The sequence below is a fragment of the Mya arenaria genome, chromosome 8 (assembly GCF_026914265.1).
Source record: "Mya arenaria isolate MELC-2E11 chromosome 8, ASM2691426v1".
NCBI lineage: Eukaryota > Metazoa > Mollusca > Bivalvia > Myida > Myidae > Mya > Mya arenaria.
Window position 1 is genome coordinate 16,991,791 of NC_069129.1, and position 23,204 is coordinate 17,014,994.

Below are 23,204 nucleotides of genomic sequence, written 5' to 3' on the forward strand. Positions count from 1 at the left end.
AAATGTAGGAAAGATATTGACGTCGATGGTTTATTTAGGCATTCATTGAAAGAAAAGGATAGCATGCAAAGCTTCAAATGGAGTGGGAAAATGGAGGGCGTGGAAACGAAACATCACGATAGGTTTGTGTTTTATCTTTAACATTTTACCTGATGTTTGAAAAACATTGATAGTTTATTTATTAACAGTCAGTAGGGCTATCTTTCGACACACTTTCGGGCGGGTGCACATACCCCATTTCCTTGGAGAACGGATGTACCTATTCGCCAAAATGTTAGTGAAAGTTCCTATTCAAAATCCAAAATAATTTCGAAAACAAACAAGAGCTGTCAGAGGCAGCTTGATCGACTTTTTTCATTGCTATAATGCACCAGTCAGTTGTAACCACGCCCCCCCCCAGGTCCGGGGGTATACTGGGGAAATGGGGCGTGGTTTTACCTTCCAGGTGGCCCCGCAGTACCGCGTAAAAGGGGTGGTTTTATGTTCGCAAAAATTTGTGGGGAATGGACCTTACCTAGGGTCCCTGGGGTGCGGGGATTTTACCAACTGGTCGTCCCGGCAGGGCCGGGATTTTACCCGGGGTAGGCTGGAACGAAAGTCAAAGTCCCTGCTATTCCCCGGACCTACGGGGCTGTGGTTACAAATGACTGGTACATAAGCATTAAGGATTTCAGCACTTGCAATATCAATATGGGGGGCACACCCCACACCTAACCCCATAACTTCCTTGTTTACTGCCTATTACACTAATAAGCAATCAGGCATACTTTTTTATTGTTTTGACATTTCTTATCTTCTCCCTGTACGCTTAAGTAATAAAAATGGTCAAAAGACTCGTTGAAAGCTGGCATATTTTTATATTAGTCTAAAATAATAGACGTGTTATACGGGATTCTTCCAATCCTTAACGTCTAAACGGGAATGTGCAAAAAACGGGGGTGTTTTAAAAATATTGAAATTGTTTGTAGTGAAGTATTTTATGGTTGAAATTGATCATAAAGAGTTATTTTCATATTTTACCTTGTAAGTGAAATGTTATTTTGCACTAAACAAGCATTTAATGCATTAAAACAAGTTGTTTACCTTTCCAATAAAACGAAAGTTGACTGACACAGACAACAATTATGTGAAGGGGAACAACTCGATACAATCGTAATAGCTCGGCCTCCTCCGACAAAGCTTCGAGATAGACCTCGTTATACAATCGTAACAACTCGGCCATGGCCGAAATGTTCCGAGCGATTTAAAACTGTGCCCTGAAGCCTTGCAGGTGCCCTTCATGTATATAGAGCGAACCCGTATGACGTCACACGCACTTGTCGCCGCCATCTTGGTAGACAAACAGAGCGTAGCGATAAAAGGTCAAAGTGCATGTTTATGAAAAGAATTACCGATAATTGATAGTTAATGTGAAAATATTGACATGCCTTCTTTTTGTGCAGTGTTTGGGTGTTCTAATAGACACGACAGGGAAAATGACAGATCTTATTATCGGTTGCCTAAGGTTATAACACATCAGGGAGAACAAACCAAAAAGTTGTCACAGGATCGTAGAGAGAAATGGCTGTCAAATATAGCGCGAGATGACCTTAAACCTTCAAGCTATGACAACCTGCGAATATGCTCGGATCACTTTATCAGTAAGAAATATTTCGCAACTGTTCATATTTTTGCATGTCATTTATGCCATTTAACCACATTCACATTGTAAATATGGATTTGTTTATTGAGATGGTGCCTAGCTGCACTGTATGTTCATGTTACAACATATAATGAATAAAGTAAACCTGGGTTTACTTCATGAATCATTCACACGGTTTCTGACCTTAATGGAAAAAGATTTTCTGTTGTATAAGAGTTATGTTCTTGCAAGACATTATTTATTTAAGTGTTGTAAATCATTTCAGAAAAACCGGCAGACCTCTATGACCAACTTAATCCTGACTGGGCTCCAACTGTTAAGATGGGCCACATTCGTACATTCATGTCCCCATCCCCATCCAAATCTAGATACAACCGCTCACTTAACCGGTCGGTAAGGAAACAGCACACTGCCGCAGCAATGAGTCTACTCGAACTGCGATGTTCTACCCCAGAATTGGAATCAGAAGATGTTGATGTTGGTGTGATGGAGTCAGGGACTTCAACACAAACAGACATTGACAAAAATCTGCTTACTGCCATAGAGAGTGAGCTTCAGGTACTACAGAAGGAAAACCGTGAAATGAAAGCCATGTTAGAAGAGAAGAAACTTGATGAATCATTCTTTCGGAATGATAGTGCAAAGGTTAAATATTATACAGGCCTACCAGACTTTACAGTTCTACAAGCATTGTACCATTATGTAGAGCCAGACATTACACTAACCCACAAAAGTGCACTGAACAAATTTCAGAAGCTTATAATAGTGTTGATGAAACTGCGTCTGAACACTTCAAACCTTGATCTTGCGATTCGGTTCGGTGTATCAGACTCAACTGTGTCAAGAGTCTTTCAATCAGTGATTGACGTCCTGAGTGTTGCCCTTCGACCATTGATACACTGGCCGGACAGGGAGTCATTGAAAAAAACAATGCCAATGAGCTTCAGAACTCACTTCGGAACCAAAGTGTCTGTGATAATTGACTGCTTTGAAGTGTTCATGGAAAGGCCTTCAAATCTAAAAGCACGTGCAGAGACCTGGTCAAATTATAAGCACAGCCACACTGCTAAGTACTTAATAGGCATAGCGCCTCAGGGTGTCATTTCCTTTATTTCAAATGGTTATGGCGGCCGAGCAAGTGACAAAACCATCACTGAAAACTCTGGAATACTCGACAAACTTGTTCCCGGAGACCTCATTTTGGCTGACAGGGGCTTTGACATCCAGGAAAGTGTGGGAACAATGTGTGCCCAAGTGTACATTCCGGCATTTACTAAAGGTAAAGCCCAACTTGGTGCCTTGGATGTGGAGAAGACACGGAGGATTGCGAACAGTCGGATCCATGTAGAAAGAGTTATTGGACTTGTTCGCCAAAAGTACCAGATCCTGTCTTCTAAAGTACCCCACGACTACCTCCAGACAGATGAAGACAAGACACTTGCACTGGATAAAATAGTTCATGTCTGTTGTGCACTCACCAATATGTGTAACTCTGTTGTACCATTCAACTAATGTCTTACTGCCAGCGCATTGAAATCATGACTTTTGTCACTTCTTTTGTGGTTGCAAACCTAAGGTTTTTCATGCTTTAATGTTGCTTTAAATAATGTATGACAATGTGCTGCATAGGTAATCAAATTATTTATATATGTCTGATAATGTGCTTTTTTCATCAAGTGCCTTTTTCATAAGTTAAAACAACTGCTGTGTAATGTAGTGTATATATTGTATATAGCTCTGCAATGTGCTCTTTTTTGTTACTTCTTATTTAAAGGTTAAATTTTCATAAATTTATTTTATTCTCTTTTTTCAGTTTGAAATAAAATTTTAATCTATAATAAGTTATTTGATGAAATCATTTTTATCACTAGTTTTTTTTAACAATTGGTGTATTTTTCATATCTAAACAGTTGTTACCAATAGGGCTCTTATTTAAAAAATGTTTTATTATTATTAATGAAAGCAATTTGTTCATTTTTCAAGAAATATCAGATTTTGCAATATATGACCATAGAGAACATGGAACTAGTCCCTTAGTGCGCTCATGTCCATAACATTATTTTCTTAGAAACAAATAAATGTAATGAAAATATCATTTAACTTTGGTTCAATACATATCCCCATTAGCATTTTATTTCAGTAATGTTCAAGGTTTTACCTCAACCCTAAATGTGTTGGTCATAACTTAATTAATAAAAAATCATTTTAACTAGATTCTTCAAAGTCTTCGTAGAAAGTTTCTCCCAGGTTGACATCATCATCATCATCATCATCAACACCAGCAGCAGCATCATCATCATCATCCCTTTATCACTGTACGCATCATCATCAACACCATCAACAACAACAACACCATCATCATCATCACCACCAACACCATCATCTACATCATCATAATGTACAGAAGACAATATCATAATTGGTTGACATTTATTTCACATGATTTTTACCTATGTTTTCATTTTCATCATCACCAATAACACCCCAACAATATGTTAAAACAAGCCATAAAATGAAAACAAAATTGAATGCAACATGGCAAGCACATATGTTTAATGCAAATTGCAACACACAATCTGTCCCTTATAAATACTGTCTTCTTGTCTAATATCACTTCAATACTGTACACATCATCATTCATTCATCGTTCATTCATTCATCATCATCAACAACAGCAACAACAAGAACCACTACCATCATCATCATCATCAATCATCATCATCATCATCATCATCATCAATCATAATGCAAGCACATTTTTAAGTACCGCAAATTACAACACACAACAGTCTGTCCTTCATAAATACTGTCTTCTTGTCAATTTTTCATTATGTATGCTTAGTTTTTTTCCGTTTCAAATTTCTTAATTTTCTACAGTCTGGACAAAACCACTGTCCTTTCGGTACAGATTTCACACCAACACAGTTGAAATGAAACCATTCATAGCGGCATTCATTGCTGTCACACGCTACCATTTCCCCATATTCCACATCCCTACAATAACAAAATAGTTCAGTCTGAGGTGAATCCTCACTTGAGCTTTTTTTCCTGTTGCCTTCCACACAGCCTTTAGTATAAAACTTCCCTACAAGTTCAGGCAAAATAGCTGTTTTGAAGATGTGCAAAGACTTTGCACAGATTTCCCCCCAAAATTTGTCATCGAAAAGCACTTCTTCAATGTGCAAGTCCTGAAGAGTCCAAACAACAAAGAAAGCTCTTTCAAGCTTACACACACCCAGTTGTGTTTGCACCTGGTAGTAATATTGATGCGAATTCGACAAGCACATCTTACCATCCTGGTCTTTCTGAAGACAGAAGTTTTTGTCGACTACATCTTTAACAAGACAGTCTTTGGCACAAAATGGACATTTGACTTCCACTGTGCTGGTGCCACAGCAGTCACATGACATCATTGCATCAGGAGATGCACCTATGTGTGGATGTTCAGACGATATAATGAAGCCAGAAGGTCTTATCCTTACATTCTGGTGCTGCTTGCTTATTTGTGCAGTGAATGCCTCAATTGCCTTCTTCTCATGGGTACATCCCCATTTTGTTGTTATTACACTAATCTTGTTGCCTTCTGGGTAGCATATATTGGACACAAGACTTAAAGCTGGCTTGCAAGGATCTGTGTGGCACACAGCTTTCATTCTGGACGCAGTCATCCTTCCTGAACGGAACCTGTACCATAGTCTGTTTGTAGACTGGTCACGAGTGATTGCCTCAACATGGGTAGCTTGAGCAGGTGACACACTAACCTCAAGATCACTACACTTAGCAAGGAGCTCATTGTACTCAAGGTCATATGCACTTTCTTCCCTAAGTTCTGTAAGAATCTTTGGCAATTCACACTGTAAAATCTCTGGCACATAATTGTCTGAGAATTCTGGCAGCAGTGACAATATCGCTGGATTTGACTTTGACTGGGCTAGATTTTGGAAGAAAGCCTGCACTCTGTCAGCTGAAGGTGGATTTTTCATTTTTCTTGTGTTGAGCTGTGGCTGTGTGGCAGATTCCTGGCTAATATCAACAGATGTATCAAACTTTCTCTTCAGTGTAGCAGCACTGGTAAAATCGATCTCGTTCAGCTGTGCATAAGACACGTGATTGAATGTACGTGGTAACTTCCAATAAGCAGGCACCTCTGTCACAGTACGACTCTCGCGTAGCTTAATAACTGCTTCAATGCAGAACAACAGTGAAGCAACATGGGTGCAGGTTTCACCGAGTCCAGCCATACATGTACAATGTCCCGCTATAATAGGACCATCTATCTCTGCGATTATCCAGGGCCGGAGTGGTTTTTCATTCAGTCGCTGGGAGTGTAGAACCTGAAATATGCACAGGGTTAATGATAAATATTAAATAACAATAATTACATTTTGCTAAAATTAATATCTGATATTATAGATGAATAACTTTAAAAACTCACATTTCAAAATTTGTTAGTTTGTTTTTTTTCAATGAAATTTACGTACAGAAATAATGTATATAATTCATAACGTTTAATTCTGAAATTAACAGACCTTGGCTGTCACAACACTTTTGTCATTGATGATACAGCTGCCGACATCACTGACAAATCCTGACACGAACTGGTTGTAGGCATCAAGTCCCTTGTAACATCTCAATTCTTCCCTTGTATAAGGACTGGGGTTGAAAATCAAATAGTTAATAATGTCAATGTATGTGACAGCTGGTAGAACATTTTCATCCGTTGACCACAGAACAATGTCATAGGGGTCTTGCCCGTGAATTACGGTCAATTTGTCCACATAACGATTCTTTTCTAATGCATCTAGTCCATCTCGATACAAAAGAACATCTTCACACTCGATAGAATTCCCACTCACATTAGAATTTGACTTTTTCTTACTCGATAACACTGGTTTTCTTTTAATCGTCGCCATTTTCTACCGGTGCGCGCACTTGTCTACCAAGATGGCGGACACCGGAAACTAGGTCACCTATCGGGAACGCTCTATATCGTTATGTTTTGACAGAATGAAATGAAAAAAAGCCGTCAAACTCATAATTATAAGTTGGATATTTATTTTTTTGTGTACGGAACTAATATAAAATAACATTATCTGGTAATATTTCTTGTTTTTATGATATTTTATAGACTCTATATGCTTTAACCCGGAATCCTGATCGGAACAACTACCCACTTTTGATACTAAACAATTTGTACGTGAAGGATTTGCCATATCAAAAATCTAAAAAAAAATCCGCCAACGTACAATTATTTGGACTAATTTTTATATCTAGGATTAAAAAGAAATAAATTGCCCAAAATGTACCATTTCGGACTAGATATTATGTACCTTTCCTAGGGGGTGAACCTGGCCGTTTGCCATCATTGCTGACCAGAATTATTCAGTTCTGGGGGGGGGGACACACGTTAAAAGGTTACAACCCCTGAGTGACTCCAATCTTGTGTCAATTACTGGATCCGCCTTTGGCAGGCTTTGGCAAAACATGCCTGGATCACTGTAAAATAAGATTACATGCAAAATCCAGAATTTCTAAGTCAAATGTTAAAAGGGCAAAATAGTTGGCATCATATGCAAGTTAGAGATATCGTCAAAAACTTGAAAAAGTCAAGCTAAATCCAATAGCAACTGCAATTCAATTGAAAAGAACAATTGTATACCGCACATTTATTGGCATTTCAATATATGTAATTTGTTTTGAAATATTTTCATTACCAAAAAATTGCATTTGATGTCTTTTTTGACTAACTGAAGGACCTGAGCCCAACCCCCAAATGTGTAAATACAGCCCTTCAATAAGCTGTGATAAAGCATTCGTTTGTTAAGAAAATCCATTCCTTTTGACAAATGGTCGAAATTAACACAAGCCAGTAAGCCATGCACTGGTAAAATGCCTCGGGTCTTACCCAAATTCTGATTTTTTATAGTAGGGCTTGTTTGAAATTTGATTCAAAGCTAAAGTATACGAATCAGGGCTTCTTCATCAAAAAGTCTAATTTCAATGATTGTTTTGATCCTGCTCATGATTGAAATGGCATTTGAAAAAAATATTTTATCATTTTTATATCAATAATATAAGAACCTGGCTTTAAATAGAAATTGGTACATATGTGATACTAGTTAACATGTTAAAGGTAGTCCATCCATCTTTTATGCAAAAAAATAATGCAAAAAAATATATTTCTTTTCTTTTTATATTTCTGTTTTGTATATGAACTCTACAAAATACATGTACCAAGGGTTTAATTATTATAAGATAAATGATTTGCTGAAATTTCTATATAAACATAATATAATAATAGTTAATAAAAATTTACAGTATTTTGGGTTTCAGTATCTTTTGACATGACGCTTCAAGACTCCGATGTCAGGAGGCTGGTGATGTCACAGATTTTAACCTGGCTTGAACATGCCAAGTGTACTGTAAGTACAGTTTTTTTGCAAATATAAAAAATATCATTCGAACTTTTCAAATATAGAAAATCAAAGGCAGCGTTTTATCAACTCCAAAATCTCATTTTCTATTCATAAGTGTTAGAAAGGCTTTTAGGCAAAAAACATCATACTTTTTGAAAGTAAGTATGAATAACTGCACTCACCTCTTTTGTCAGCATATCTTATATCACTGGTTTCATGATATAAGCTTAAAAAGTGGCTAATGAATTCCAAAACAAAAATTGAAATAAAATATGTTTACACAGTCCATAGGTGAGAATGCAGCTTTAAAAATCATGAAAAGGTAGAAAAGAGGTTGATATCCTTTTTATCAAATAAGGCCTGATATTTGTGTCATGAAAATGCAGTGATTTGAGCTTGGAAGTATATGTTGGTATATTGATTAAGTATTTATAATATTGATAATTAACATATAACATTTATTGATGATATAAGTAGATAAATGAAAATAAAATGAAATGCTATTTATTTTAAGGGCATCTCAGCTGTTCTTCTCCATCATTTGACGGATGAGCATGAGTGGCCTCCCCCGATTCAATATTATGAGTAAAGTCATGGGCCATTGAGCCAAGAGGAGAGGAATTCACCATGGCTTAACAATAAAAAAACACTTTAGTACCCTTAAAGCCCTCAGAGTGATTGTCCTTGACAACCACCTTCCATCAAAGATGCATACTATCTAGTATACAGGTAAATAAATTTAATGTACAGCAAGCTTTGACTCTTTTCACATCTTATATTAGTAGAAGTTTGAAGTTATACCCTTTTATATATTATTATATTAAAAATCAGGGAATTCAGGCTATTTATACAGGAAACAAGAATAAGCATTTCATAAAACAACTGCATCATAATTCATGAAATTGAAATGATCTGATCACATTTTCAGGCTTAAAAGCTGCACTCCCACAGATTGAACGTTTTGACAACTTTTATTTTTTTTGTCTTGGAACGAGCAGATTTTTATATTTAAGTTAAAGAAAGTGATGTTCATGCATTAAACATTATTTTTCGAACGGAAATATGATAACTGCCATCTGATTTTTTTGTCAGCAATCTTATATTATTGGTTTCCAGATATTCTCGCAAAAATGTGCTCTTTGCAAGACAAAAAAAATAAAAATGTAAAATTTGTATATCTGTGAGAGTGCATCTTTAAGTCTGGTTATAAGTGGAAATATTTATTTCGATAACTATCTTACTTCTAGATAATTGTGCGTGTGTGTGTGTGTGATGTGGTCAAATCTTGTTCTGTAAATGAAACATTTCTTGTTTTGTATGCAGACTAAACCGTGCATGGAACAATAGAAGAGGATGGCAATATTCCCCATTAAACGCAGTGAAAGAAAAAAGACCTATCCATACAGAGTCGCTGAAGAAACTGATCTTCATGTGTCACTTGACCAACAATTTTTCGATATGGGTAGAAAGGCTGTTATGGAGAAGCACTATCCTCGACAAATCTCTAGCCACCTTGAACAGTTATCTCCTTAACCAAGAAGGGAATTGTACAGCGAGCAAGAATCTAGGTTTAATAAGAGACATTTCTAGAGGTTTACTATGTGCTCCAATATTCATGAAACTTAATGACAATAGTCTCATTGTTGTCTTGTTTGAAACTAGGTCACATGTGGACTGAATGGAAGTCACTTGATTTTATTTTTAAAACATTATAGAATCAAACCTTGATATTGCTTTGTAAGATTACATGTGTTCAAACTTAGTGAGAATGTTCACCTTGATGAAATGTCAAGGGAGATCAAGTTTGCACATACGGTAAAAAATATGGTCACTTCTTAAGAAATACTTGGGTACTAGAAGCAAAATATGTACTCGCAATCATGTAAATTTGTGTGTATATTTGTTCTCTTCAGCTTAATAAGTCGTGTTACCTGCGACATGCTAACGCATTTTAAGTATTTAAAAAAAGTTTGATTTTATATTAAAGTGGATGGAACTTGACCAAAACCCTTTGAAAATAGGGTATATCAAAAGCACATAGGATACTTTGAAAGTTGAACTTCATACATGTATATTGATTTATATGTGATGATTATTTTGGTGAAGTCATCAAAAATAAACAAAATGTCAAATTAATTTTTTGTTTTTCATGGAATCTTTCTGTAAAAGAAAAAAAAAACACAACATGTAGACAAGTTAGCTTTTAGATAACTGGGCCAACATTAGTATTTCTTTTAAACATTAACTCTCATCAACTTTTGACATTATATAGCTCCGCAACAACAGTTTTATATAAGTGACACTGGCTAGAAAAAGTGATGTTTGCGAGAAATGACAACAATCACAAGATAGAGCATTTTTTTGAATAACATCTCTACCTTACCTGCCTTATAATTTTGGGGATGTTAACCTAAACAAACGTTTTTAAGACCATTTCAGAACAGTGTTGTGGTTGGGTATTTTGTAAATTGACTAGCATTTTCAAGAATTCATCTGTTTATATTAACTTTCAAAATATAATAAGCACTTAAGGAGCAATTGTCACATACCAGCAAATCATACATACTGACCATTCCGAACAACTCTTCGGGTGCATACAGAGGCAGCTCTTTTTAAGCTCACCTGTCACTTTGTGACAAGGTGAGCTTTTGTGATTGCCTTTTGTCCGGCGTCCGTCGTCCGTCAACAATTTACTTAAAAGACATCTCCTCCTTAACCGCTGGGCCAATATTAATAAAACTTCATAGGGATGTTCCTTGGGTGGTCTTCTATCAAAGTTGTTCAAAGAATTCAATTCCATGCAGAACTCTGGTTGCCATGGCAACCAAAAGGAAAAACTTTAAAAATCTTCTTCTCCCAATACACAAGGCTTAGGCCGTTGATATATGGTAGGTAGGATCACCAAATGGTCCTCTACCAAGATTGTTCAAATTATGGCCCTTGGGTCAAAATTGGCCCCGCCCCGGGGGGTCATGGGTTTTCTCTATATGTTTATAGTGAAAACTTGAAAAATCTTTTCCTCTGAACTTAATTGGCCTAGAGCTTAGATATTTGTCATGATTCATTGTCTAGTGGACCTCTACAAAGTTTGTTCAAATTATGGCCCTGGGGTCAAAATTGGCCCCGCCCCGGGGGGTCATGGGTATTCTCTATATGTTTATAGTTAAAACTTCAAAAATCTTCTCCTCTGAACTTACTTGGCCTAGAGCTGAGATATTTGTCATGATTCATCGTCTAGTGGACCTCTACAAAGTTTGTTCAAATTATGGCCTTGGGGTCAAAATTGGCCCCGCCCCGGGGGGTCATGGGTATTCTCTATATGTTCATAGTTAAAACTTCAAAAGTCTTCTCCTCTGAACTTACTTGGACTAGAGCTTAGATATTTAGCATGATTCATCGTCTAGTGGACCTTTACAGAGGTTGTTCAAATTATGGCCTTGGGGTCAAAATTGGCCCTGCCCCGGGGGGTCATGGGTATTCTCTATATGTTTATAGTGAAAACTTCAAAAATCTTCTCCTTTGAACTTACTTGGGCTAGAGCTTAGATATTTGGCATGATTCATCGTCTAGTGAAACTGTACAAAGATTGTTCAAATTATGGCCTTGGGATCAAAATTGGCCCCACCCCGGGGGGTCATGGGTATACTTGATATGTTTATAGTTAAAAGTTCAAAAATCTTCTCCTCTTAACTTACTTGGACTAGAGCTTAGATATTTGGCATGATTCATCGTCTAGTGGACCTCTACAAAGTTTGTTCAAATTATGGCCCTTGGGTCAAAATTGGCCCCGCCCCGGGGGTCATGGGTATTCTCTATATGTTTATAGTTAAAACTTCAAAAATCTTCTCCTCTGAACTTACTTGGACTAGAGCTTAGATATTTGGCATGATTCATTGTCTAGTGGACCTCTACGAAGATTGTTCAAATTATGGCCCTGGGGTCAAAATTGGCCCCGCCCCTGGGTGGTCATGGGTTTTCTCTATATGTTTATGGTAAAAAAAATCAAAAATCTCCTCTGAACTTATGTTGCGTAGAGCTTAGATATTTGGCATGATTCATCGTCTAGTGGAGCTCTACAAAGATTGTTCAAATTATGGCCTTGGGGTCAAAATTGGCCCCGCCCCGGGGGGTTAGGGTATTCTCTATATGTTTATAGTTAAAACTTCAAAAATCTTCTCGTCTGAACTTACTTGGACAGAGCTTAGATATTTGGCATGATTCATCGTCTAGTGGACCTCTACAAAGATTGTTCAAATTATGGCCTTGGGGTCAAAATTGGCCCTGCCCCCTTGGGGGGTCATGGGTTTTCTCTATATGTTTATAGTGAAAACTTCAAAAATCATCTCCTCTGAACTTACGTTGCTTAGAGCTTAGATATTTGGCATGATTCATCGTCTAGTGGAACTCTACAAAGTTTGTTCAAATTATGGCCCTGGGGTCAAAATTGGCCACACCCCGGGGCTGATGGGTTTTCTCTATATGTGTTATAGTGAAAACTTAAAAAATCTTCTCCGAACTCACAAAGACAAGTAACGTCTTAATTTAAACTGGATCACATATTTAGTGCACATACCAATTTTCAATATGGGCCACATACAACAATTAATAACAAATATACATATATAGATACGCATGTAAAATCAAGTAGTGACAAGAGCTTAGATATTTGGCATGATATATCATCTAGTTGACTTGTACCAATATTGTTCAATCTTTGGCCCTGGGGTCAAAAAATGGCCCCACCCGGGCGGTCATGGGTTTCCTTATATATATGTATATGATGAAAACTTAAAAAATCTTCTTCTCCGAAACCAAAAGGTGAAGGCCTTAGATATTTGGTATGAAGCATTGTTTATCGGACCACTATTAAGATTGCTCAAACTTTAGCCCTGGGGTCAAAATTGGCCACGCCCCGTGTTCATAGGCTTAGGTTTTTAATATTTGTATGTAATGGAAGAATGTGCAATATATGACAGGTGAGCGATTCAGTGCCATTTGGCCCTCTTGTTTACTATTTTGCTTACACAAGTTATCGGATATATAAGATTTGAGTTTTTAAATCAAGAAGAAGTCAACAAACTGTGGGATCTTCATGGTTTTATTTCAGTTATTTACTTCTTTGTGGGAAAGTGTTTTTTTGCATTAATCTTTGTTCTACTTAAGAAATGGGCTGTATCAAAATTGAGCCTGCTTTAGGTCCATTTTATTATTTCTAAACAAGGTTGAGAAAGGTATGACACATTTTAAAGATAAAATGTGAAATTTGGATTCAAACAGACATATTGCTTGAGTGTCATTTGAAAGCGTTTTTAAACAGAAAAACAAGAGATGTTTGTCAAACATATGAACCCCCTCCCCTTGAGGAGCGCCAAGTTGTCAGGCTTATTCCGCAAATTGAATTTAATATGCAAAGACTGAAATGACAGCTGACTTGTCATTGACATTAGATGCCTTTGCGGCAGTTTTAAGATTATGACCGTTCAAAGTGTGAGGATAGTAAGTAAAGTTCTAAATCATGTTCAGATGATGACTGATATTTGCAGATAAAAATATATCCTTTCAGCAGCAGGAAATAAGTAAATATGACAAAATACTTAATCATGCATATAGGTTGACCTCTGACTTCAAGATCTATAAGATCATCAACTGGTCACCCCCAACCTAGATGGCAAGTTTGAGAACCATGGGTGCAGGCATTGTCAAGTAATCACACGAATATGCTTTCAAGGTCACTGTAACCTTCACCTTTGACCTGATTACCCCTGAAATCAAAATGAACCATCTACTGGTAAAGCCAAATTCCCTTATCATGTTTGAGAGCCATGGGTGCAGGCATTGTTGATTTATCACTCGTTCATTCTTAACGCACTTTCGTCACTTAGGGCCAATGACTCCTTAAATCAGTTATGGTCATACCCAGCCTCAATATCAAGTTTGATGATCATAGGGCCAGACATTGTTGTGATATCACTCAGAGAATCTTTGTTAACCTTTTCAACTTAAAGGTCACTGTGACTGTTACCATTGGCCCAATGACTCCTAAAATCAATAGGGGTCATCTACTAATCAGGCCCAACCTCCATGTCAAATTTGATAACCATACCGTACGTTCAGGTATTTTTGAGTTATTTCTCGGACAAGCTTTAACAACTTTATACCATTAAAGGTCACTGTGATCTTGAACTTGGACCTGATGACCCCTTAAATCAATAGGGTTATCTACTGGTCAGGCCCAACATTCATGTCAAGTTTGATAACCATCTGTCCTTCAGTTGTTGAGTTATCACTTAGACAAGCTTTGGTCTACCAACAAAGCTGCGAATCGTCCGACCAACATGTGCAATGCAATATACCCCTCTTCCTCGGAGGGGGCATAAATATAAACAATAACATGAGTATACATAACATGCAGGTTTTCTGGCTTTCAAATTGAAACGAGATAATTACTTAATGACAGTTTAGCAACCAAAGACAGTACAAATCAGTATTTATAAAATAACAAGTCATTCACAAAAGTATACAAAAATGACCTGATATTGTTTATATCATATTTTAATATTTAAGAAAATCAAGAGAACAGATACGATCCGTCTGCAAAAATTGTGTTCATCTACTGAACCCTCCTTTGCACAAGGCCAGTGTATTGTTCTTAGGGAATCGGGAAGGTTTCCTGGACTCTCCACACAACATAAGGGAATAGCCCTCTTGTCACCAGCCCAAAAATAACTCTGTGTCAGAACAAAATATAAGTCGCCTAGTAGCGGTTGGGTTGCGCCTGATCCTCCTCATCAATGAACACAAGAAATCCTGCCTCATCAAAAGGGCAAGGGTTAGAACTTCTTCATTCAAAACAAGGAGGTCAGAGTCCTGAAAGAGGGAAGGTTTATCAAAAGTCAGTATATATCCAGTGATGTGCTACTATTAAGTCATACTTACTTCAGTACGAATGTTCAAGAAAGTTCTCAGCACTCACCTAAACAGGAGTGCTTTTAATAACTTAGTAGATACAAACTTTGCCAGCATATAAAATAGCTTTTAAACGTTTATAAAATAACACTGCCCATATGTCATACATGCCAACAATTCAACTTGGTCTGCCTGTGTGTGACTACATGCATGTTAAGATGTTTAAAACCATATTTTTTAGAAAAATACAACACTAGACTTCCTATGAAGTACAAACATGCAAATGAGTTGTCAAGTATCCATTTTTCAGTACAAATTTTCAAGAACTCATTAGCAGTATTAAATAATGTAAAATCAGCTTTTAAATTCACATGAAATGTTATAATATTGTTCATAAATATCAACTTCATTTAACATTTAGGTACACTCATGTCTTAGATCTATACTGAATTTTAGTTTCTATAAGGTTCTTACAGCAGTTTGAGAAAGACTGGCCTCCCGGCGACAACATTCTTTTTAACTCTGCATTGAAATGTCCCGGCAGTTGAAGCACACTCAAACCAGCTTGGAGTTCTACTCCCTTCCTCAGACTCTGGTCCAGCACCTCTAATACGAGCATCATGAATCCTGGCTCCATCTTGATGACCCTTATAATTGCTCCCTGAAGTTGCAGCTTTGTCAGCTTGCTCACTTGTTTCTAAAGATAATAAATAATATTACAAGTAAAATTGTATCTTTAAAATAGCGCAGCGCTTTGTTTGGCAAAAGGCACTAGACATTCTGGGAATTTTGAGTCGCGAATATTCCTAAATAGGGAAATTTTACAGTTAAAAAAACAAGACTTTCAGTCTCCTGCGAATAGAGAATTTTTTATAAATAAGTTTATTTTCCCGTTCAAAAGACCTTAAATGCCTGAAATATCAATACTTGGGGTATAAATATCTTTAGCAATAAATCATGACACAAAATATTTCATACTGATCGATCTCTGAATGTGATGAAAATCAATAATTTCTGATTTCATATATTTCCAAAACTTTGATTACATAACACATGGTTAATTAGGATGCTGAATGAGCCAGTACAGGTAAAAAGACTTCCATAAAAACGTTTGGTTTTTTTGCCTTTGTTTGAATAGGATTTTTTTCTGAAGATTGGGAAAAAATATTGTATATTTTGCTTTGGGAATGGGTCTGATAGTCTGAGCTGTGGGTACTATAGAAAAAGCCCTGAAGCTGACTCTCATTATTGATCAACTTGTTTACATTTATTCCCAAAATAATAAACCAGTTAGTTGTAACCATTCCTCCCCCCACCGGTGCGGGAAGCAGGGACTTTGACTTTAGGTCCAGAAAATATCCCTGAACTGCTGGTAAAATCCCCACCAAATGCAACTGCACCCACGGGGATCAAAGGTAAGGCTCATTTCCCGCTATTTAAGCACTAGACAAAACCACCGCATTCACCCAGGTTCACATTGGAGGTAAAACACGGCCCATTTCGCCGGACCTGGGGGGATTGGGGGGCGTAGTTACAATTGACTGTTGCATAATTCTTACATGTTCACATTTCAATTGCAAATACTGACATGTTTTGGAAACTTGAAGAACATTTGGGAAGTATAATGGCAATTAAAGACAAATGATATATAAGAAGTCAAAACGGTCAATTAGTGAGAATTCAGCTTTAAAATATACAATATAAAAAACAATATGGAAAGGAGTACCCACCAAACATAATTGTGTCCCCCCCCCCCCCAAACATATTAATTATTACTTGATCAACTTGTGGTTTCACTTATGTGAAGTGTCAAATTATAGAGTGATCTAGTTTTGGATTCTTAATTCTCTGCATCATTCAAGTACATTCAAATACACATTTAAAATGGATTTCTAAGATGATGTACGTGTTATAAACTTACGCTGTTGTTTTTTTTTGGGTTGGCTGTGTTATGGTATTTGAATCGACGGATCAGGCTCATCAACATTCTCTTTTAATATCAATTTGGGATAAGGGAATGCTTGGAGGTGACTGAAAATACAAAAATAATAAGGGAATGCTTGGAGGTGACTGAAAATACAAAAATAAGAATTTTATCTATACTGTACAGTAAATTATCTACCTGACACCCATGCAGATCACTACGTGATTTACTTTTAGTTTCATCTTTTTACAATAGAAATAAGTCAATCAATCATGAATTAATGGTCCAGAAATCAAATGCACGTTTACTTACAAGTATGCGTTGCTCCAAACATAATACTGTACGATATCTATGATAAATTAGGCGCGATTGAATATTAACTTAATTTTACCCCACCCACTTCAGTTACTGTAGACATGCCTTTTGATTTATGGTAGAATTTAGAAAATATAAACAATAAAATGCAAGTTCGTTCATTACCTCATTAAAAAGTCGGTTAGAAGTAAAATAAAATAACGCTCTAACCTCAAGAGTAACTGGTAGAAACATTTCTTTTGATCATGTTGGTAGCTGAATGAAAGTCGCTATCGCCAGTATCGGTTGTTTACATACGGGCGCTTCATTCATGTATTATGCAAATGATCGATTCCGAAGCTGGCTACGAACGGCTACGAACTGTGGCGGGTAATTCGAAAGTTGATATCTTTGATCTCCAAAATATCAACAAATGCGAGTTTTCTTTATAAAAAATTGAAATGTAACATCAAATGAATATGATATGAACTAGTATATCATAAAATTTTAATTTTATTTATGCTCACGTATTTTTCTAATTACCGCTAAACGTATAACTTTAACAGCTCAAAAAATGTTCTTAAACAAAAAAAACATTGGAATGAAAACCCCAACATCTTAATTTTTGAGTATACTTTTTAAAACATTAACTATCATACTTTAATTATTAAATTTGATAAAAAAAATGATGACAGAATCTGAATATCTTTATAATAATAATAATAATAATAATAACAATAATAATGATAAATTTATATGATTTTAATATTTGAAGTGAATACCTTTCAAAAACTGAAACGCAGGAGAATAAAGTTTTAGTTAAAACTTCATGGTTGCGGGCAACTGAAGTGTATTTTTCAAGTCATACAAGATGTTTTAGGCATAGAAATTAAGTAGCAGACATTTCTCCCTTCATTAAGACTGTTCGAGTGTAGCATTCAGCTTCAAGCAAAAACTTTTGAAAAATGGTATTGCCATTTCCCTAATAAAAGTAAGTTGTGGATATTTCCAAAAATATGCAGTCTTTTTTTAAGATCAAATTATTTTTTTACATAATTTAGTGGTTGAAAACTGAGGTAGTCAGTTTTGATAAAAGGGAAGTAAACAATTGAATTTTAAAGTAGCTGTTATTTCATTGATAATACACCATATTTACAGAAAAGCATGAAAGAAAAAAATACTTGTTCATGTCATTTCTCCGTTCAGTTTTGTCATCGGGGTGCATGGACTTGACACTGTCAACTGCAACTTCCGTGAGAGGAAAAAACACGTCTATGCAACGTTTTCATGAGTAGCCAGTTTGTAGTAGTTATTTGCGGAAGAACGCGCCTTATATTGTCTGCATAACGATCTTATTATAACAGCTCTTGATTTCTATGGATAGCCACAACCAAGGGTTAAAGAGTGCTGTGACGTTATCGACAATGAAAGGAACAATGCATGTCTTAACACGTGCTGTTTACCCAAAACCATCACCCTTGAATTCAGTCTGACAATTAAGTTCCACTCGTCCGTCGTAATCTGATAAAAATGGCTGTACTCATGTTGATAAACATGATTTACTTTTATGGTATTAAGAAATGAAAATAAACAAAAACATCAAAACGATATGTCAAATAATGAAATAACTCGGCGATATACGACAATGCGAAAACACGCCATATGGCGGGGTGACAATTAGAAATGTGCCGATTGGCAGTGTTAGATATAAGCACAAAGTGAAAATGGTGTAGCGAAGTAATAATGCGGCGCATTTTCGCATCGTCAATTTGCGCATTTTTTCGCATTGTTGCCTGCTTCGCTTCGCCTCATCACTAGACGCATTTTCAAATGATCTCACTTTGGTTTTCGCATTTTCACATTAAAATAAACACCTTCTCTCCGTCACTTTGTACAAAGTTTGTTTTATTACTGAACTATCAGTGAGATGACTGTATTACCTATATAGCATGTGACGTAATATGTTGTTTGATAACGTGATATCACAATAAGCGAAGTGACGTCACAATCTCAAAGGCGCTAATTTACAGACGATGGAGAGGAACGAATTCATTATAAACAACTCATGTAAGTTAGATTGTTTTGCTTTTTAACTATTTTAGCATAAATATATATATATATATATATATAACATCCATTTGCAGAATTATGCGAGCTTAACCTAAAATTCCACAATATTTATATATTTATATAATAGTACGTCAGCTGATTTTCCTTGTATTGACATTTTGTATAATTGACAGACCCGTTCTTGTCAAGTGAAGATATGGACAGTTGTTGGTCTAGTAAAGACATAACCAAAAAGGTATTTGGGTTACCGTAAGGTCAGCTTTTCTTAAATGAAGTGGCCCGCTAGGTTTGGTGGTTAAGCGGTTGTGATTTCATATCTATTTCGCCCACTCTCTCTTTTTTCTCGGCCATAATCCGACTAATACAAAAATAAAGGAGCGTCAGCAGTGTTAAGGTCTTGACTTATAGACACAGAATGCGGCGTTTAGAGTATGGTAAGGGGACCCATCCTGGATCGTGTCTGATAAACGCAGAATAAGGTGTGTCGGGAATAGTAAGGGGAAGAAACATTGGTCGTGTCTGATAGACTCAAAATGCGGTGTGTCGGGTATAGTAAAGGGAAGACACATTGGTCGTGTCTGAAAGACTTAGAATGCAGTGTTTAGGGTATGGTAAGGGGACCTAACCCGGGCCGTGTCTGTGACTCAGAATGCGGTGTGTCGGGTATAGTAAGGGGAAGAAACATTGGTTGTGTCTGATAGACCATGAGTGCGGTGTTTAAGATATAGTTAAAGGCATTGGAGGTATGGTCATAAACTGATATTCAAACAACAAAATTTAACATGTACATAGATTTTTATCCAATTCAATATTGGCTTCGGTTGTCATATAAACAATCGATGTAATTAGTCACAATGATTTTGAAATCCATCAAAAATAAACTAGAGTCTACTTACTCAGTACAATGTTAGTATTCAATAAAACAAAATAACAACATGATATAATATCACATTATAAACAACGATAGAAACCTTTATTATATGCCTTTCAAATTCCTTTTCCATATCCAACAGTGAAAATACAGCACGCAATATCGGAGGGATTTATAACTACGTCATTGCTCTCTGCTATATGTACCACGTGATACACAATTTCCAGGAAGGTAGTACAAAGAAAGTAAACAATGGCTACTTCTGATAAGGTTTTTGCAGTAACATTCACTGGAAATGATCTTCCTGGTGCCTTCCATGACTTAAAACGCTTTCTCCACTCAAAAAATATTGGAATTGAACTAAATTTAAAAAAAAAATGTTGTATTAGGAATAAACGTTGAAAGAAATTATAGCTGCATTAACTTCATAGTTATACTTCTAAAATATTACATTTTCTGTTAAAAAAGAAGAGAAACAATTCCTTACTTCCGCAATTTTGAAAAATACTTATATATTCGAATCAATATTAAACGTGAAATAGCTATTATGAAAGATAAACAAAATGTCCATTCGAAAAAATGGGCTGTTCTATTATAATCAACAGATGTATAATACATTTTAGAAAGCCTGGTTGTCTTTTTCTTTTTATTCATATCCTTTTATGGGCATTTTCTTTCATTTTTTTCTTCGCCTAATCTATCTCCCCCCTTTTCTATATCAGAAAATCGCAAAACAATTGAGTTTTTTCATCATATGAAAGATACATTTTACATACATGTTAAATGTGTTCCACATATAGCTGTACGAAGTGCCTTTTGTATACGTTTGAATTAAAAAGGTCACTTCATGAGGCTACATACTACTTATCAAAAGTCTCAGCATTGCTTTATCTGAGAAAATATTCAAGGATTTTACAATAATATAAGTTCCTGGGATGGTCAGATTTGACTCCAGGGATATTAATTAAACAAGTTTGGTAATAGGCCACTACATCAGGCTATAAACAAAATATCAAAAGTCTGGGCCATCCGGATTTAGAGACGACGATTTATCAAATTTTACTATAGAAGTATATAGAAAATGTAAGACCCCGGGGTGTGGCCATCTTTGACTCCATGGGGATTATTCAAACAATTTTGGTAAAAAGCCACTAAATGAGACTATAAACAAAATATCAAAGGTCTGGGCCATGCGGTTTTAGAGAAGACAATTTCCATTTTTTTACTATATAAGTACCTAGAAAATCTGGGACTTCCTTGTTGGGACCAGCTTTGATCCCAGGGACATACTTTCAACAATCTTGGTAACCGGCCACTACATGAGGCTACATACCAATTGTTAAAACGTCTCGGCCTTGCTGTTTCAGAGAAGACGTTTATAAAAAGTGTTACTGTATGAGTATATGGAACACCTAGGACCCCTTCGGCGGGGTCTTTTTTCATCCAAGAGACATAATTTGAACACACTTGATAATGACTCACTATATGAGGATGAATACTAAAATCCCCCAATTGACTACAAAGAAATTGGTGGATTCAAAGCCATACATGATTAGTATTTTTTTCTTAGTTCGAGACCATATTCCTTTTTCGGAAACCCTTTCCAGGAGGCGGAATGGAATTCCGGGCATGATCACGAGTGAAATATTTACTTTTGGTGTTTACATAGGTGAACTTTGAGATCTAACACTGCAATGAGCACTTTGGTACCAAATTGTATGCGAACAAAAAGTCATTTCGGAAATGACGTCCTTTAAATTGTGTACGAGCCGTGTGCGTGCTGACGTTTGATTTGGAATGGAGGGACATGAGGGCGGGTTTAAATTTCCAAAGAGTGAAAAATATCAAATTGATATTATCACTGTTTTAAACAGAGAAATATGAATTAAAATCACTGGAAAGCGCACAATAAAATGTTGGTGTTTTCTGAAAAGAAAAACTAAATTTCTTGTTTCTCTTATACCAAATTATTACCAAAATTTTGAATCATACATGAAATAAAGGATTTACCTTGTCCCTTCAGGAATGTCGTTTTTATCAATAATTCTGAATGGGTGTAGGGTAATTCATGTTAAAAAATGTTATCTCACGTTAAATGACTTTTATGTTTTTTGTTTAAAATCCAGGATATGTTACACATAAAGAAATTATCAAAACTTGAAATCACTTTGAATCAGAATGAATGTGGATCGTTCATATTCTTCGAAATTGCGGCTGCCATCGAATCAAGAATCAAGAATGCAAGATGTTTGCATTAATAACTACTCCATTTAAAAATAAAAATAAAACGTTGGCACAATGTTTCCAAAAGGTAAAAGTTAATCATTGCTCCGCATGCAAACACACAATAAAGAGACCAGTGTTGACTTCAGTAAGTTCATTGTAGCACAAAATGCATATAAATACATTTAAACTTCTTTCATAAATAGTTTGGTTCAGCGATATTTTGTGAACTTGTCAATGGCAATAATAATTTAAATGACAAAATGATAAAAACAAGTTTGCTTCATTCTCTTTTGCACAGTAGTGAAACAATCTTTCCGTTCAAATATTGAACTAATTTCAAAGCATAAGCAACAATCATATTTATGGAAAATGACGATCTAAAAATGTATATGTACCTCGGGTATATCCGTATTGGTTTTAATTGGCTAATGAAGGTCAGACCCCACCTTAAATATGTTCAATTCGCTTACCAACCTGCACACCCCTAATATGAGCTATGACAAGCTTTTCGGGTTCACATTTTCTGGTCCATTGGTCCCCCTCCCCCCAAAAAAAGATACCCAATACTCCGTCAAAGAAAGAAAGAAGTCCCTGCGTGCTGACTTCAAGCCCATATCAACACTTTATATTTTACGATAGGTTTTAAATCAGTATTATTGCACAATCGTGTATTTTGTAAACACCAATCTATCAAAACGCAAGGTGTATACACCATTTCCCGAGCTTCCAGCAAATAATTAATAATTTACATAGAATTAGTATTTGTATATACAATGTTTTAAAATCGTACATGTAATAATAGTGAGCAGCAGATTTGTTCATGGCCAAAACGGTTTCATATTTCTTAACTATCTC

At 36.0% G+C, this 23,204-nt stretch overlaps 1 protein-coding gene across 1 annotated transcript; it reads left to right on the top strand.

The window, feature by feature from the left end:
* Positions 1–1,387: 1,387 nt before the first annotated feature.
* Positions 1,388–3,574, top strand: LOC128242598 (uncharacterized). Its single transcript, XM_052959817.1, has 2 exons — positions 1,388–1,640; positions 1,908–3,574. The coding sequence occupies exons 1-2, from the start codon at positions 1,424–1,426 to the stop codon at positions 3,152–3,154; spliced, it is 1,464 nt and encodes a 487-aa protein (XP_052815777.1). The 5' UTR covers positions 1,388–1,423; the 3' UTR covers positions 3,155–3,574.
* The last annotated feature ends 19,630 nt before the right edge of the window (positions 3,575–23,204 follow it).